The following is a 16,389-nucleotide window of genomic DNA, read 5'->3' on the forward strand; positions in this document are numbered from 1 at the left end:
TCAATCCTTTGATGGATTTGACATGCATGGATCCATAAACATCACTATGCACAAGCTATAACATATGACCGGCATACATAAATCCACTTTTGAAAAACGAAGCGCGATGCATTTTGCCAAGTACACAACTCTCGCATACATTATGAGAAGGTGCTTTCAGCAGAGGGAGATAAAGCATCCTATATTTACTTCTCAAGCAAACTAAACTACCATAATTAAGATGACCAAATCAAGCTAGCCACAACTTAGTGTCATCCATAATGGTGGCATCAACCTATAATGCATCTTCTAATGCTCTCCTTCCATATAAATCAAGCTCATATAGGCCATTCATAAATGCCCCAAACAACGTAGTATGCTTAACAATTATAATCTTTATTTATTTTTAGTACTTAATATTTTAAGAAATGAAGAGAGCAAATGCTTAAAGTTAAATACTACAATTTACAACCATGGAAATGTGAAAGTAATGGACATAAGATTGAAGGTTGAAGATAGCCGATCCTCACCAAAGAAATTTATTTTTGCTCAATCCAAGTCTTTTAGACAAGAGCTAGGTTACAATCAACTACAGAGTAAGGAGAAGTAGTTCTCACTCTCATAAGATCATGAAAAGATGTTCATGCACACATGCATCGCTTACTATGCAATAAGTATTAGTAGTTATGCGTGTCATACACTTTCATATCCTATATAAGAGCCTCAATCTGAATCAAACATGGACATTAGAAGCTAACATATCTGTTATGTGCTTTGACGAAGGAGACAACTCTATTCACAATAGACATTTTTTTTCTCAGGTAATTTAGTGTACATTTCTTGGTTTTGCCACATATCTATCACCATGTACACCACTTGATTGCTGCAATCTACTACGCCAATCCTTGCGGACATTTATTGCCTGCAACATCAACATTTACGGTCTCTGTCGATGTGGTTGGCCAAATTTGGCAAGTGAATTAAAACCAACCTTTCTTCCCGCATAGAGTCGTAAATAACTTGATTAAGCACTTAATGACAGCAGTTAATAAATTTACAAAACTGAAAATGCAATTAGCCCCACAATTGACGCCCCTTGCAATATTTATTTATCTTATATTGCAAATGAAAGAAGTACAAATGAGATCCTCTGATCTCCTCTACTAATCCAAGTGTCTCTTGCTATTAAAACTGACAAGCCTCCAACCCAACTCATCTCTTGGTTTGCTTGGGGATTGGTCTTCACCCTACTCCTTGAAAGACAAATTCAGCTCCAAATCTGATATTAGCTGGCTAGCCTTTTGAATCTCCTTGAAATTCCTCAATTTCAGCTGCTCGAATTCAAGTCCTAGGCCCTCAATTCTAAGCATACATCTCGAGGCAGCTATCAAAACCCTAATTTTTGCTATAAATTAAGGTTTACAACAAAGTATAACTGAAATCTCTTTCTCTAATGGCTCAAACTACTGAAAAATGCTAAGATAACTAGAGAGATAGCTAGGGGATAAGAGAGAATGCTATAGAGAGAAAATTTTCAGAGTTTCATTGCGAGAAATGCTGAAAACCCATTGCTGTCCTACTCAAACAACTATGAAAGTTGTCACCTACAACTTACGATCACCATAAAGACTGTTGCCCCCACCTGTATGCTGTCATCTGCACCAAAAGGACCTTCGGCTACTGTCACTTGCTCCTCGAGGGCTCCAAACTACTACAACATGCTATAGAACTGATCCCTAGTAGCTGAAAATCTCATCAGCAGCCTCTCCTTGCTCTCTAACAATCTTATTCTCTCTCATAATGGCTGAAATAGACTTTCACCAATCCATAAAAACGTTTTTTCCACTTACATGGACAAGTTTTGCCAAGTGACAGCCTTCTAATCCCATGGGCCATTATCCAACTTATTAAATTAATTCTCAAAATATTAATTTTAAAAATTAATTTAATAAATATTCTAGTGCTTAGAAAATCAATTTCACCAACCAATAATCAAATTGGCTAGACCAACTTATCTTCCAAGTATCCTTGAGCAATTATTGATCCTTAGACTAGTATTAATTAATCAATTAGTGCCTAGTCTCTAATGTCACCACTAACATTAATGGCCAATAAATTAGTCTGGGTCCAAATCTGACACTAGATACCACCCAGTATCTATCAGGCATAACTAACTACAACTTTTCCCTTTGGCACAAACTAATATCTCAAGGTCCTTAGCCTTTTAGCATGAAATAATTGCCATGTGCATCACATGTGCTAAACAACCTTGCACATTCAATTAATATCTTAATCAAATGTTATTGACAAAATTAGAGCATCTCAAAATTTCACATCTCCGTAACACGAATTGCCACATTTAGTGGCACTGCAGGCTGATTGGCCAATTCAGAGGCATTTTGGCTATTTATAGCTTGTGAATACTTAAGGAAAATTATTCTTCTGTAGGTGCACACTTTGCGTTTAGCATTCTTCTCCATCTCTTGCAGCGGCTACTGGCTACACACTTTGTCTTTGTCTCCATCGCCCTCTTTGGTGGTGTCATCATTTTCCAACCTAATCCGATGCCCTCACTGACACTTTGGGCTGCATGCAAGAGCTGATCAGTCCATCATTGTATTCAGCATTCTTTCTAGATTCAATGCATATTTCTCTTTTTTTCTTACTGTCTTTTTTCTTCCCCTTTTCTCTTCGTGTGTGTTCCTCTTTCATTGCACACTCTCACATGGTATCATCGCCAGGTAAAGACGTGGAGATTTCCTTCAAAGAAGACCACCCTATTGCTGAATAAGCAAATCTTCAGCCTGTTGTTTGCTGCAGAAAACACAGATTTTTTGTGTTCTACAAGTGCTTTCGACAAAGGCGGACATCTACAATTGTTTTCTTGCAGGTGTAGCTGATTATTCTCTCCAATCGAGCTATTCTACAGCAAAACACAGCAGATTTAGTGTATTTACGCGTCAAAGATATGGATTATCACCGGTTCCAAGGCTTTGATGACTCATATGAGGAGTCTATTCATACTTCCAGTGATAGGCAGTGTGATTGTCACAAAGATCGAAGGTCAGAGCCCTATTTCAAATGGGAACCCTCTCTTGCCAAGTTACATAGATCGAAGAAGCTCTCTCTCTCTCTCTCTCTCTCTCTCTCTCTCTCTCTCTCTCTCGTGCGCGCGCGCCATGTCTCTCATAGGGCCCATCCTTTTGACCCTAGGATACCTATGATGGCATCATCAATGCAAGTGCCCGTTCTCCCTTCTTTGCCCAAAGAAGACAAGATAGATGGATCAAATAATTCGCATTGGTCTTACAAGGTGAGTGTATTCTTGACAACTTCGATCTTTGGGAGTTTGTTACCCACCTTATTCCCTGTCTCATGGAAGATCTCAAAGTGGGATTTGACAATGGACCATACAGCCCTATAGAATCGGCTCAACTCTAGAGCCTCATCCTTCCTCTTCATGGGCCTATAGGATTCTATCTTAGTGCATGTACATAGATTGTGAACAGCCGTAGAAGTGTGGACAAAATTGCTTCTTTGTATCATCAAAAGACATTTGCCCATATAATCACCTTGGAGAAGAAACTTCAAATGTTCAATATTGACGACTCTCCTTCCATGAAGGATCACATCAACAAGTTGGAGGATATGAGGGATGAGCTTGCATCCCTTGGCAAGATGATTATCTTGACTTAACTACCATCTCCAAAGTACGATGTCTTCTACACTAGTCTTCTTACATGGAGGACCCGAGAGACTCTTCTATTGGAAGAGCTAGCCCCCTTGTCTTGGAGCATGACACACGTTTCTAAGAGGTAGGAGCCAGTGGATCCAACTCCACAAAGGCTTTCACAGCAGGTACAAGAGGGGGGGAAGAAGAAGGAGAAATCCAAGGCCAAGCACAAAAAGGAGAAACATGAGAGTTCTTCAAGCTCTAACACAGATTCAAAGAAGCCTAGATGCCCATACTGAGGAAAGGGGACACATCTCAAGGAGAAATAGTGGAAGAAGTACCCTCACCTTCGTCCAGGAGCAAAGGATGGAACTAAAACATTTGAACCTTCCTCTACCTCTGCACCAGCTGTTACCTATGAGTCTATGTTCCTTCATATCCATGTATTGAAGGAGCCTTCTTCAATGGATGCTTTGTCCTTTGAGAGGCCTTAGCTTATTGACAGCAGTGCTTCCAATCACTCTCCACGAGGACATTGACTATCAAGGGCAATCGAAGAACAGGCTGTTGAGATGACATGCAGGCTGTCCGTTAATTTGCAGGCAGGTGGCACTTCAGAATGGCTGTGTCAGGCCAGGCAATCCTTCCAGCTGTTGTTGCAACAGGAATAGATGACAGGCAGGCAGTGGACAGGTTATGGGCAGATTGTCGTGAGATGGCACAGGCTGAGAGCAGAGAGATTGACACTGCAGACTGCATAGGCAGCGGAGTTATCTTTAAAAATTATGCACATTCTGAATTCATAATTCTGATAGCAAACTAACAACCACACATGTTTACTTCTGAAGACACTTCCCTATGCGAATGTAATTTTTAGCATACCTCATTTGATTTGCAATATTAAAGACCTCACAGAATAACTTTGATAAAGTAGGTTTCAAAGTGCTTAAATCTACTTTCCCTTGAAATTTTCCAAGGGTGAATATCAGCCTACAAGGTCATCCCTAGTGCAACTTCAAGAAACCATCCAGATGCTTTTTTTGCTAATGGCAACATTTATCAAAATGATGGAGTAGATATAAATCTAGTACACATGACATCAAAATGGTCCCAATTTCATGGTTTTTCTCTAATGGCAACATTCTGCAAAACAACGGAGTAGAAATGACATCCATACACATTCCACCAAAAAGCTCCAAATGTATAGGAAAAATTATGGAAATTTTCTTCGTAACTTTTAGAGATTCCGATAGACTGGTGTTCATTTACTGGCAAAGGATGCCTATGATGTGTAGGAAGTTAAAGGACCATACATATAATAATTATTCCTGTGTATTTCAAAATAATAAACAGCCATGCAGTTCAAAGTGCAAGCAGGTACCTTTTCCCCAGATGCACGGCTAAGAGCAGCACTCCACGTATGCTTCATGGCTGCTTCCTGATGCTATGTGGAAAGGGTGTTAGAAACAGGGTGTTAGAAACAGAGCAGCAATTTGTAATCAGGTACATTCTTTTTTTTTAATTGCATCTGTCATGAGAGCAGACAAGCTACATGACAAAAATGTAAAGAGACCTGGCCTTTTTGAGGATCAATAATTTCCATTTGCAGCTTTGTTGCCTACATGATCACAATGACCAAGCAACCCATTAGTATCCAAAACCAGACACATCCTCAGCCATGAAAATATGCTATATCTGCTCACCTTTGCAAGCAGTTGTTCTTTGGATTCCTTGTGCTTTTTTTTGCTCCTTCCATTCATGTGAGCCTGCAAACCCATTTTTACTCTGCCAAATTCAAATGTGTCTGCAGCCTCCACCTATAGACATCATACAGAAGATTGTCAGCACCATCTAGTCAGAATTTCACTCTCAAGTATCAATGATAAGTGCAAACACTTTCAATTGGTGTTTGCGTTTATAAAGTCATTCTTACAAAGAAACAACAAAGCCTTGCAGGACGTAAATCATTGCCGGTCAGGTTCTATAGTTGATGTGAAACCACATTTTAACTTACACATAGACACGCTTGCTTACTGGGTTGGATTTGAATACTCTACCACAAGCATGTACAGTACAGTGCCCACATAGAGATACAATAGGACAATGATAGGGAGGACATATGGAGCAATACATGCCTAGCTATGTGGCTGGGTGGTGACACACTAGTAACTAACTCCATCCTGTCAGGATCAGTGGGTAAAGTATGTCATGCATCCCTGATGAGATAGTATGGGGTAGCATCTAGACTGACCCCTCAGCTCTCTCAGGTACTGCTCGTATCACTAGTGGATGTCCCTCATCTCTCTCTGGTGTAGCCTCTGTGTCTTGTACCCTTGCACCATCAGTCAGCATGCCACTCTGATCTCCTCAGCTCTCTGGACTGTCACTCTTCTCTGTGTTGGTGTGGTATGGGTGGTCACTGTCTGAAAGAAGTTGATGAGAGAGAGAGAGAGAGGCATGAACACACACACATGTAGAGAGAGAGAGAGAGAGAGAGAGAGAGAGAGAGAGAGAGAGAGAGACGCAAAGAGAAAGACAAAGACAGAGAGCAGTCATGCATTCTGAATTATTGTCTCATGTAGAGAAAGTAAGATGTACAATATAATATTACATTGTGCCAACGACACCACTTAACTTGGGGTAACTTTTAAAGCTTGAACCTAAGCATGCCTTTACAGGCAATGCTAACAAATGCCACTTTAAAGTTAACTTTTGGCTTCTAATAGAATAGACAACTTTGTACCACCTCTATCTACCTTCACTAAGGCCATTTGAATGTAAACCATAGATCAAGTAATCTATAAAGATTTGCTGCTTTGATTTATGAAGATGTATATGAGGGCCCTTATCTTAACAGTGAAGCCATCATGCAACTTTCCAAAAATCTACTTTGATAGTAAAAAGCCAACATAAGTTTGCACATAGTTACAAATGTTCGTAATGCATTGTAAGGCAACAAACTCTACTTGTCTTCTGATATTATAAATCCATAGAGTTGACTTCTGAATTATAATAGGTGCTTCACTGAGCAGTTAGACTACACTAAGATATTAAAAGTATTTTCTTTCGGACTATGTATATCCACACCTCTTTTCCTTAAAAATGCATCTGTTACATAAAAGAAAATTCATATGCTTCTTACATATAAATAAGAACAGTAAAACCATTTAAATACCTTGGGATTGGAAACTTTAGACTCATCATGTTTTGACTTTCTAGTTTTCACTTCTGAAAGCACACTTGTTTCAGCATTTTCTTCAGCCACTATCTCCATATGCTTTTGCTTTTGCTTTTGCTTTTGTTTTTTCCCATCACGTTTTTTTTCGTCCTGCCAAGTTCGAGCATTCCTGACAGCTGCTGCTGCTGCATCAGCATTCCTTTTTGCCCGAAGCATCTCAATACGTTTGCGGAGACGCTCTTGTAATTCTTCATATGTAGATGCCCTGGTCTCTTTACCTGTGAACATTGGAAACCATCTCTCTCTCTCTCTCTCTCTCAACCCTTTTTATCACATGCCTTGAATTACACAGATGTAAAAGCCTAGCAATGCTCAGTGTTCAACCTTTTTTATAAACATGCTTTGAATTACACTGATGTAAAAAGCTGGCAATACTCAGTTGAACACAACCATTGTCAAAAGTATTGAACGCACTCAAAGCCCTCAACCAAGGCTAGAACTCACAAACAGCAGGTCTTACGAATGTGTTTGACACAGCCTTCCATGATTTTCCATGGTGGGAAGACTGCACCATTCTACAGCCAGCCACCTCTCTCTTTCTGAATTACTTGATGGTGTGGCTATCCTAATGGAACAAAAGTCCAGCAAGGTGAATAAACTCAAAATCTGTATCAAGGAAGACTCCACTGCTCTAACCAGCTGCACCACTCTTCTGAAATATTTAATGATGTGGTTATCCTAATGGAATAATTGTATTTAACAAAACACCGATTACCTTGACATAATTCCACGAGGTCATCTTGCCTCAATTAGTGTTTCCTGTCTTAGGACTCAGATAAGGAGAGACAAGGAACTGATAATGCCTTGCCAATTGTATTTCCAACAACTTGCTGGGTCGTTTCACTAAATCAGATGGAGCATATGACGTAGGATTCAGGAATGAAACAAATAACTGGGCATGGGCAGGCGTGGGCAGGATTCAGGTAGCTTTTGAGTTTCTTTTTGCGCAGAAGCCAGATCCACACTACAAGAATTTATTTTGGGAAAAACAACTCATTGAAAGGAGTTGCATAATGGAATTTGGTGTGGAATGCTTTTTCTGGGCACAAGGTTGACTCTGTGTCAGGCTCTCTCTCTTTCTTTCTCCCATACTCATGGACATGGAGTTGGCTGTCCCACACACACACACAATTATGAAGCTGAAGGCGACAAAAAAGAAACTTAAAGCTCTAAGCTCTTTTATCTACTGGTTCTAGGGCTGTCCAAAGGTGCAAGATTTAGTCATTTCTAAGAGGAACAGTTCACAGTTCAAAAGGGACGATTTGAGGCTGTCTGAAGAGCTTTCTAGAGAGATTTGGGACTGTATTGTTGGCTGCACATACAGCAGTGTTTCTTGGGTTTGTAGCTGCAAGTTGAAGGCCTTCGATAGAGTTGAAGGTGTGAAAAAGACACAAGCTCATAACCCAAACAGTAGATGACAGGTTGGGGAGGCCCTACACATACAAGCAACAGCAACAAACCAAGGGCAACTGCATTTCCGGGCTTTCTTGGCAGTGGGTGCAGGATAGCAACTAAATTCCTCATGTTTCTCGCAATAGAAGTCAGAATCTTCTCTCCTCAATATTCTCTCTCATCCCCCAACTTATTCTCATTCTTCCTTAGCAGATTCAACTATTGGAGGCAAAGACTTTGATGAGTCTCTACAATAAACCCTAAATTACAGCAAAAATTAGGGTTCAAAAAGTGTGCTCAAAATTTACCGCCTAGAGACTTGAATTTTAGTCATTAGAATCAAGGATTCCAAGAGATTCAAGTGACCATTCAGTCAGTACGTATTTAGGGCTGAATTTGTCACCCAAGGAGCACAATTGAAAGGCAATCCCTAAGCAAACCAAGGGGCAAATTAGTTTGAAGGCTTGCTGATCATTTATGCTAGCAAGAGGGGCTTGAATCAGCCAAGAGATCAAAGAATCTCAATATACTCTATCCATTTGCAATAAAAGATAAAGAAATACCACGAGGGGAACCAATTTTGGGGGCAACATGCTATCCGTTGTCCAAGATTAAATGATAAATTGTGCAATTCACTTTATGTGCTTTAATTGCTTGCTGTAATTATTGATTAATCAAGTTATTACAACCTTTTACAAGGAGGAAGGCTAGTTTCATTGGTTCTTGCCTTGGCCAAAGGATTTGAATTGGAGTCGGAGGAGGAGGAGGAGGATTGCTTCTTCTTCTCCTCCTCCTCCTTCCACGAGGGCGTTAACTCCTTATAGTCCTTTTGTAGGTGTTCCTTCTTTCCACAATGATAGCACTGTACCTTCGACTTCTTCGTCCGATCGTCACTCTAAAGTTGCAAATGCCTCATCATGGATAGCATGTCATGACGGTAGCCTCCAAGAATGGCTCATGCTTAAGCAACATTGAGAACATAAGGGTGAAACTCACTAGCACCGAAGATGTCTTGGCCCTCAAAGCATTGGCAACTCCATCAAACTGCAGAGGAACCTTATAGAGTATAGTCCCCAATTAGATGAGTCTCTGGAAGTGCGGACTGCATGTGCAGAAGCTGATCCGAGACCCATGTAACACAAAGTAAGAAAGATTGAATTGTATCCTTTGGCTTGAACTTCACTTGCCTAAGCTATCTAGAGGGTCACTGTATGCATAGTCGATGGAGCCTTGTACAACATCTGCAACTTCTCCCACACCTCTTAGTTGTCATAGTCCCAATCGTCGTGAGGAGGAGTTGAAGTCTGGGGCCACACAATAGCTTCTGAAAAAACACACCACCCATGCTTTCATGACAACACTCCATGTGAGATAGTCACGGCCATGAAGTATATCATCAATAGAGCAATAGGGAGTGTTATTTGGAGATGATAGGATGAGAAGATGAAGGAAAGAATGAAAACAGAGAGACAGTACAGCCAAATATGGCACAGACTGCACGGATCACAAGTTCACACATGATACAGAGAGGAGCTGATCACAGAAATAACTGCTGCAACAGGGAAAATCTGATCAATTGCAGCCAACAGGGAACAATCACCTGACCTACAGATAAGTGGAAAAACTGAAAACACAGATGCTGGAAAGTAAAACACGGTCAATAACATCATTAAATGCAAGCAGAATATAATTAAATAATGTAAAAAATCAAGACACAGGCAGCAGATGGCTGAAAACAGGCTGTTTGGCCAAAATCAGGTCGCCTAGGCAGCAGTAGGCAGGGAAGATCAGGAACCGCAGTAGGCAGACTTGCAACAGCAAAAGACAGCACTCCAAAACCTAACACGGACGTCTAATACAATGTCAGAAGTGGGTGCAGCAATGAAAGTGATGGAGATTTTACTGAGCTGAAAGTGAATGCTACAGATAACACACACACACACAAAGTAGAGAGGAGTAGTGAGGAGAGTGAGCACGACACACTTGATGTTCGATACAAAGACTAGTGTACCATTTTTTAGGTTTTGATAATATATATAAAGTACAAGAAGTGTAAGGGTGCGTTCACACCTGAACATGGTAAAAGGCACAGTGAGCCTTTATTCCCAACAACCTCCCACCTAAAGGCAACGTGCCTGAAGGGAGAGAGAATCAACTAAGTCTATGTATGTACAAACCTGAAATACACATATACTATCCAACCCCCATCATCTAGCAGCAATGAGCAAACCGCTCGGTTGGGAGACCCTTCCTGAGAAGGTCTGCAAGGTTATCATCTGTATGTACCTTGACAAGCTCAATGCCCTTTCTGTCAAGTACATCCCTGATAAAGTGATACTTCACTTGTATGTGCTTTGTCTTTGCATGAAAGACAGGGTTCCGTACTAGCATGATAGCACTCTAACTGTCACAGTGGAGGATAGGAACCTTTGTAATACCAAGCCCTCTCACCAGACATGAAAGCCATAAAGCCTCTTTACATGCCTTCGTAGCAACCACATATTCTACCTCTGTTTTAGACAATGCAACACACTTCTGCAACCTAGATATTCAAGAGACTGTTCCTATAAACATGAACACATATCCTGAAGTACACTTCTTGCAGTCAAAATGGTCAGTATAGTTTGCATCCGTGAAACTGACAACAGATGACTTCTGCTTACCAAAACAAATACACAAATCCTTTATGCCCTTAAGGTATCTCATAATACCCTTCACTGCTTCCCAATGCTTTTGCCCAGGATATGCCATGTATCTGCTAACCACTCCCACCACAAATGCAATGTCAGGATGTATAGCAACCATAGCATACATCAAGCTACCAACAGCTGAAGCATAGGGTATCTTGGCTATTTTAGCCTTTCCATCATCTAATATAGGGCTGTCATCTACACTAAGTTTCACATATGGAGGCAAAGGTACACTAATGACTCCCCCCCCCCTCCCCTCCATATTGAAACGCTACAAAACTTTCGTGACATACTCCTGCTCTGACAGATAAAGAAGACCCTTTGATCTATCTCTAAGTATACGCATGCCAAGAATGTGATTTGCCTCACCAAGATCTTTCATATCAAAGCTATTGTGTAAACTCTGCTTCAAGGAGTCCAAGGCATGAACATCCTTGCCTGCAATCAGCATGTCATCCACATATAAAACCAAGAGAATAAGGCTACCATCTGCTACCTTTTTGGTGTATAAGCAGTGATCAACTTAAGAACAATGAGATCCTTGAGATTGCTTGAATGTATAAAATTTATAATACCATTCTCGTGGTGCCTGCTTCAGCCCATACAAACTCTTGTTGAGTTTACAGACCATGTGCTCTTTTCCCTCTACAGCAAAACCTTCAAGCTGCTGCATATAGATCTCCTCATGCAGATCACCATGTAAGAAGGCGGTTTTTATATCCATCTGTATGAGTTCCATGTCTTCAGATGCAACCAAGCCCAAGATGGTTCACAAAGTAGTCATTTTGACTATAGGAGAAAAGATTTCATCAAAGTCAATTCCATGTTCTTGCTTGTACCGTTTAGCAACCAAGCGTGCCTTGTACTTTGGCAAACAACCAGAAGTGACTTTCGTTTTGTAAACCCATTTGCAAGGTAGCACTTTTTGTCCTTTTGGCAAAATGTACCAAATCCCAAGAGCCATTCTTCATGAGGGATTCCATCTCTGATAGCATTGCTTTGTGCGATTTCTTACTATCATGTCTATCCATTGCTTCCTGGAAGCATGATGATTCACCACAATCTGTTAACATGACATAATCAGCCACATAGTTTACACCAAGAACAAATCTATCTAGCTGTTTTTGCACTCTAGTCGACCTACGGACCCAGTGGTCAAGATTTGCTAGCTGTTCAGCTTGCAAATCTGCATTAACAACTTACTGTTCTACAGGTTCAACATGTTGTACAGCTAGTTCAGGTTGTTCCAAAGACACATGTTCTTGTTGAATTTGTGGGACATCATGGGCAAGATCTTGCTGATCATTTTCAGCATCATTCCCTGCATTTTCAAGGACATTTACAGCAGGTATTTGCTACTATCTAATGAGCATTCTTTGTTGTCCTATTGATACATCCTCCCGGAATATAACCCTTGTGACCTCCTATGTTCTTTCGGTCTATTTGTGCATGCAATCTTCCTAGAATATGACATCATTGCTGCGAACTACTTTTCCTTTCTTGGGGTCCCATAATCGATACCCCATCTCACCTTCATCACCATATCCTAGGAAAATACATTTACACGACTTTGGCTTAAGTTTGTTGCATTCTTTCTTGCGAATGTGCACAAATGCCTCGCAGCCAAACACTCTCAAGCGAGTATACGAAGGTGGCTTGCCCAACCACTCTTCTTAAGGAACTCAGTTTGATGGAGATGTTACTGAGCTGAGAGTGAATGCTACAGATAACACACACACACAGAGCAGAGAGCAGTGGTGAGGAGAGTGAGCATGACACACTTGATGTTCGGTACAAAGACTAGTGTGCGACTTTTTAGGTTTTGATAATATATATAAAGTACAAGAAGTGTAAGGGTGTGTTCACACCCAAACACGATAAAAGGCACGGTGAGCCTTTATTTCCAACAGGAAGCGTAGAAGACAGCTATAATAGACTGCACAAAATGAGAAGAAAGAGAAAAACAAACGAACATTGCAAAGAGAGAACTCAAAGACATGCTCGGGAAATGAAATCCATATACCAAACATGAGGCAATCTCATACACAACTGGTTGTATGGCCATTGGCATCGGCTCCCTATCTATCTCTAATAGAACCTGCAAGTAATGAATGAATGGAGGAGAGCAACCAGCCTATAGAGAGCCCATAACCAACAAAAAGTCAGCCAGTAATAAATGAATGAAATAATCAGGTCGGTCAGCTCAATAATGCCCAATCGACCTAAATCAGGGGCCAATAAATCAAGCACCCAAAAAATAAATGCATAACAATTGTGCTCAGCCCACAGTGCACGCACAGACTACTCATGAGCTGACTGGTCTACTAACATCAGCTTCTAGGTCCACATCTTGGGCTACTTCCAAAGTACCAAGCTTTGTCATCTTGATAGCTTGCCATACCGTTTGATGTAACCCATGGATAAACTCTCTCATCTCCATATTTTGCTCACATGCCAATACCTAGCTCCCTTCTATCAAGTAATTCCACCTGGAATGGGACGACTACCACAAGTCACCATGCCAAGCGCCTTGTTGTTGCATGTAATGCAAAGCCAAACATCTGCCTTCCTACCACAATCTATCCACGTGATACCTCACTCATCCTTCCATCCTTCTACTACAACCAAAAAGCATTCAATAACAAGACTCATTTTAACACGTCAAACTTCACCGCTTGGTCAAAACATTATGCCACATGTGTTGGAATTAGGAAGACTTCTACCCTTGGCCTTAGATTGACACTCATCATCACAAAAATGGCCTACCCTTTGACAATACTAGGCAAACCTCTATTCTTCTTGGGTACATTCTGCCAACCCACTTTTAGGCTAGATTAAATATTACCATGCTTATCACTAGTCTTCTAAGATTGGGCATTGTACTTGCCTTTCCCTCGCTTTCCCTTTCAAGAATAAAAACAAGATCCCCCTTTGAAGATGGCAAAATTCTTATAAATTCGGTTAAACAATCGCAAATAATGGAACAACTAACAATCAACCTCATAGAAGGCTCGTAAGTTAGATTGTGATATGGCTTGTTTCATGAAATTAAATAATTAGGTGCCAACTTGTTGAGCAACAAGGTGACTCGAACTTTGGGGGTCCAATAGTAGTGAACCCCGCAAGTAAAGTGCCACTATTTAGCAAACTTGACCTTTATCCTAATCAAATATTTTGAACTCTTGGAGCTCATCATCAAGGTTGATTTCAGCAAGTCCTATCATGGCCAGATACTCCTCCATCAAATTTTTCCACTCATCAAAATGCAAGGTCACAATGTTGCAATTGAGAAAGAAATTCAAGCAAGAGATGTACATAGAAGAAGACAACGTACACAACGTCTGCTAACACAAGAAGCCCAAAAGCAGCATTGTAAAGTTTTGGTTAACAAGTTGTTGGGTAGTGTGGGCCTACAAAAACTACAAAGATTATCTTCAGCCATGAACCTTAAACAGACTAATACCGATTCCAATGAGCAAATGAATCCTACTAAAGCCTTCAAAATAGATCAAATAAACATGTTTGAATGCTTGAAAGCAAGACTTAGACCAAATCAATATAACAACTCTTGAACATATGTGAAGTGTAGCTTCTAAGCTTCATTGCATCAAACGCATGGCAAGGGATCTTAGTCAAACTGATCAGTACCTAAACAAACAAATGAGTCATTATTAGTAAAGGACCAAATTCATTGTATCTTAAAGAAAAAAATGTCAAAAATAATAGGTATGCTCTAATACCATGTCAAAATAAGCGACAGTGTAGAGGGACAGTAGGGATTGCGGGGAGTAACACAATGTGTGTACAGCAAATACTAAGAGAGAAGAGCAACTCAGAAACACAAGAAAAACAAGGTGATTATGCGCTGAATCACGCTATGAGAAGAAAAGTTGATACAACGGAGCTGAAGCTCAGAAGATAACTGCATTGTCTTGTCTAAATCAAGCAGCAATACCTATGGGAATCTGCACAGTGAAGGGAGTGAAACGTAGTCCTCCAAGCAGTGGGCTATCGAAGTAATCACTAGAAGGTGAAGGACACGAACCGCAGTCCTCTGATACCGTCCGAGATGAGGAAGATGATCACCAGTTATGGAGGGAGCAAACTGCAATCCTCTAATGCCAGCAAAAGACTTAGGTAGCAAAACGAAAATCCCAACGCCAGGTGGATAATGATAACACCAAATGATGGAAGATGAGCTGGGCTGCAAAAATGAAGGTCCCAACAATCTCTAGACAAACGATTGGCGCCAAGTGATGGAGGAGGAGCCAAGCTGCAAAAACCCATGTCCTAGCAACCCCTGTCATAGACGAATGACGCCAGGTGATGGAGGAGGAGCCATGCTGCAAAAACGTAGGTCCCAGCAGCCCTTGTGTTTGATGAATGACGCCAGGTGATGAAAGAGGAGCCACGGTGCAAAAATGCAGGTCCCAACAGCCCCTATGATGGACGAGTGATGAAATCACTGACGCTCGACAACCTAGAGATGATGACACTAGGCAAGGAGAAGGCCTCCAATCTGAAAAACGCAGGTGAAGATGGAGCCAGATGGAGAAGGGTGCTAATGCCAAGCAGAGGATGGTGATGCCAGGTGAAAGATGCTCCAAACGCAAGGCCTGATGCTAGAACAAGGCACCTGAAGCAAAATAGGAAAGGTGAAGGCAACCATGAGCCACGAACCACAATGTCCTCTTGAAGGGCTATAAGGGCAGTGAAAGGGGTTGGTACGAGAAGTGAAGGGTATTTGATGACGAAGGAAGAGGGGTAAAGAATGACTAAAGAGTGGTGGGGTGGTAGAAGTGAAGAATGAATGAAGTGACCACCTATTTATAGGCATAAGTTGTCTAGGGTGGCGGACCATTGTGTATGCACCCACTGAAAAAGTGGCCAAAATGTGGACACCAACCCTTTTTGGGGCTGTCAGTGCGCCTAAATGAAGTGTGTGAACTGAAGAAGTGGTTTCTCGGCAAAGACATCTTACATGAAACTCCTAAGCTTCAGTAGACAATATTCGTTTTATAAGCAATGAATGATCCTAGCACAATACACATCACATAGACAAACTCACTACTTCTGATCCACATGAAATTCATTGACTCTGCAAATTTGCCACTGAATTAAGTAAATTCAAACTTTAAAGGTCATAGAAGCCATAAGAAGTTTTTAAGTGCAGCAAGATCTTGTAAATGTTGAAATTACAGCAATGATAATAATCTGTTCTAAGGAAGGCATCACAAATATAACCTCGAAGTCTACTTTTTGCAGCTTCTTCTGCTTCATTCTTCTCTTGTGTATCATCAGGCCTTTCAGTTGCTTGTTGCTCAAGCAGCTGTAAGGTAGAGGTGAATTTATCTGGATCCAACTAGGCAACAAAATGCCAACAATAAAGAATGTCAGATATTTATAAGACTTGCTAT

The 16,389-nt window shown here is 40.9% G+C and overlaps 1 protein-coding gene across 2 annotated transcripts in view; it reads right to left on the minus strand.

The window, feature by feature from the left end:
* The window catches only part of LOC148027972 (uncharacterized), a 63,092-nt gene that overhangs the window by 19,004 nt on the left and 27,699 nt on the right, over positions 1-16,389 (minus strand). Inside the window, exons 4-8 of one of the 2 annotated variants that reach the window (XM_087689666.1) lie at positions 16,217-16,334; positions 6,828-7,108; positions 5,356-5,469; positions 5,226-5,270; positions 5,034-5,096 (exon numbers count right to left, since the gene is read on the minus strand). In XM_087689666.1, coding sequence (XP_087545792.1) covers positions 5,034-5,096; positions 5,226-5,270; positions 5,356-5,469; positions 6,828-7,108; positions 16,217-16,334 — 621 coding nt within the window. The remainder of the gene's footprint in view (positions 1-5,033; positions 5,097-5,225; positions 5,271-5,355; positions 5,470-6,827; positions 7,109-16,216; positions 16,335-16,389) is intronic. The other variant, XM_087689667.1, reaches the window with a different exon arrangement.

Source organism: Lygodium microphyllum, chromosome 12 (assembly GCF_053477565.2).
Source record: "Lygodium microphyllum isolate KBCC chromosome 12, Lygodium_microphyllum_v1.1.10, whole genome shotgun sequence".
NCBI classification, from domain to species: Eukaryota; Viridiplantae; Streptophyta; class Polypodiopsida; order Schizaeales; family Lygodiaceae; genus Lygodium; species Lygodium microphyllum.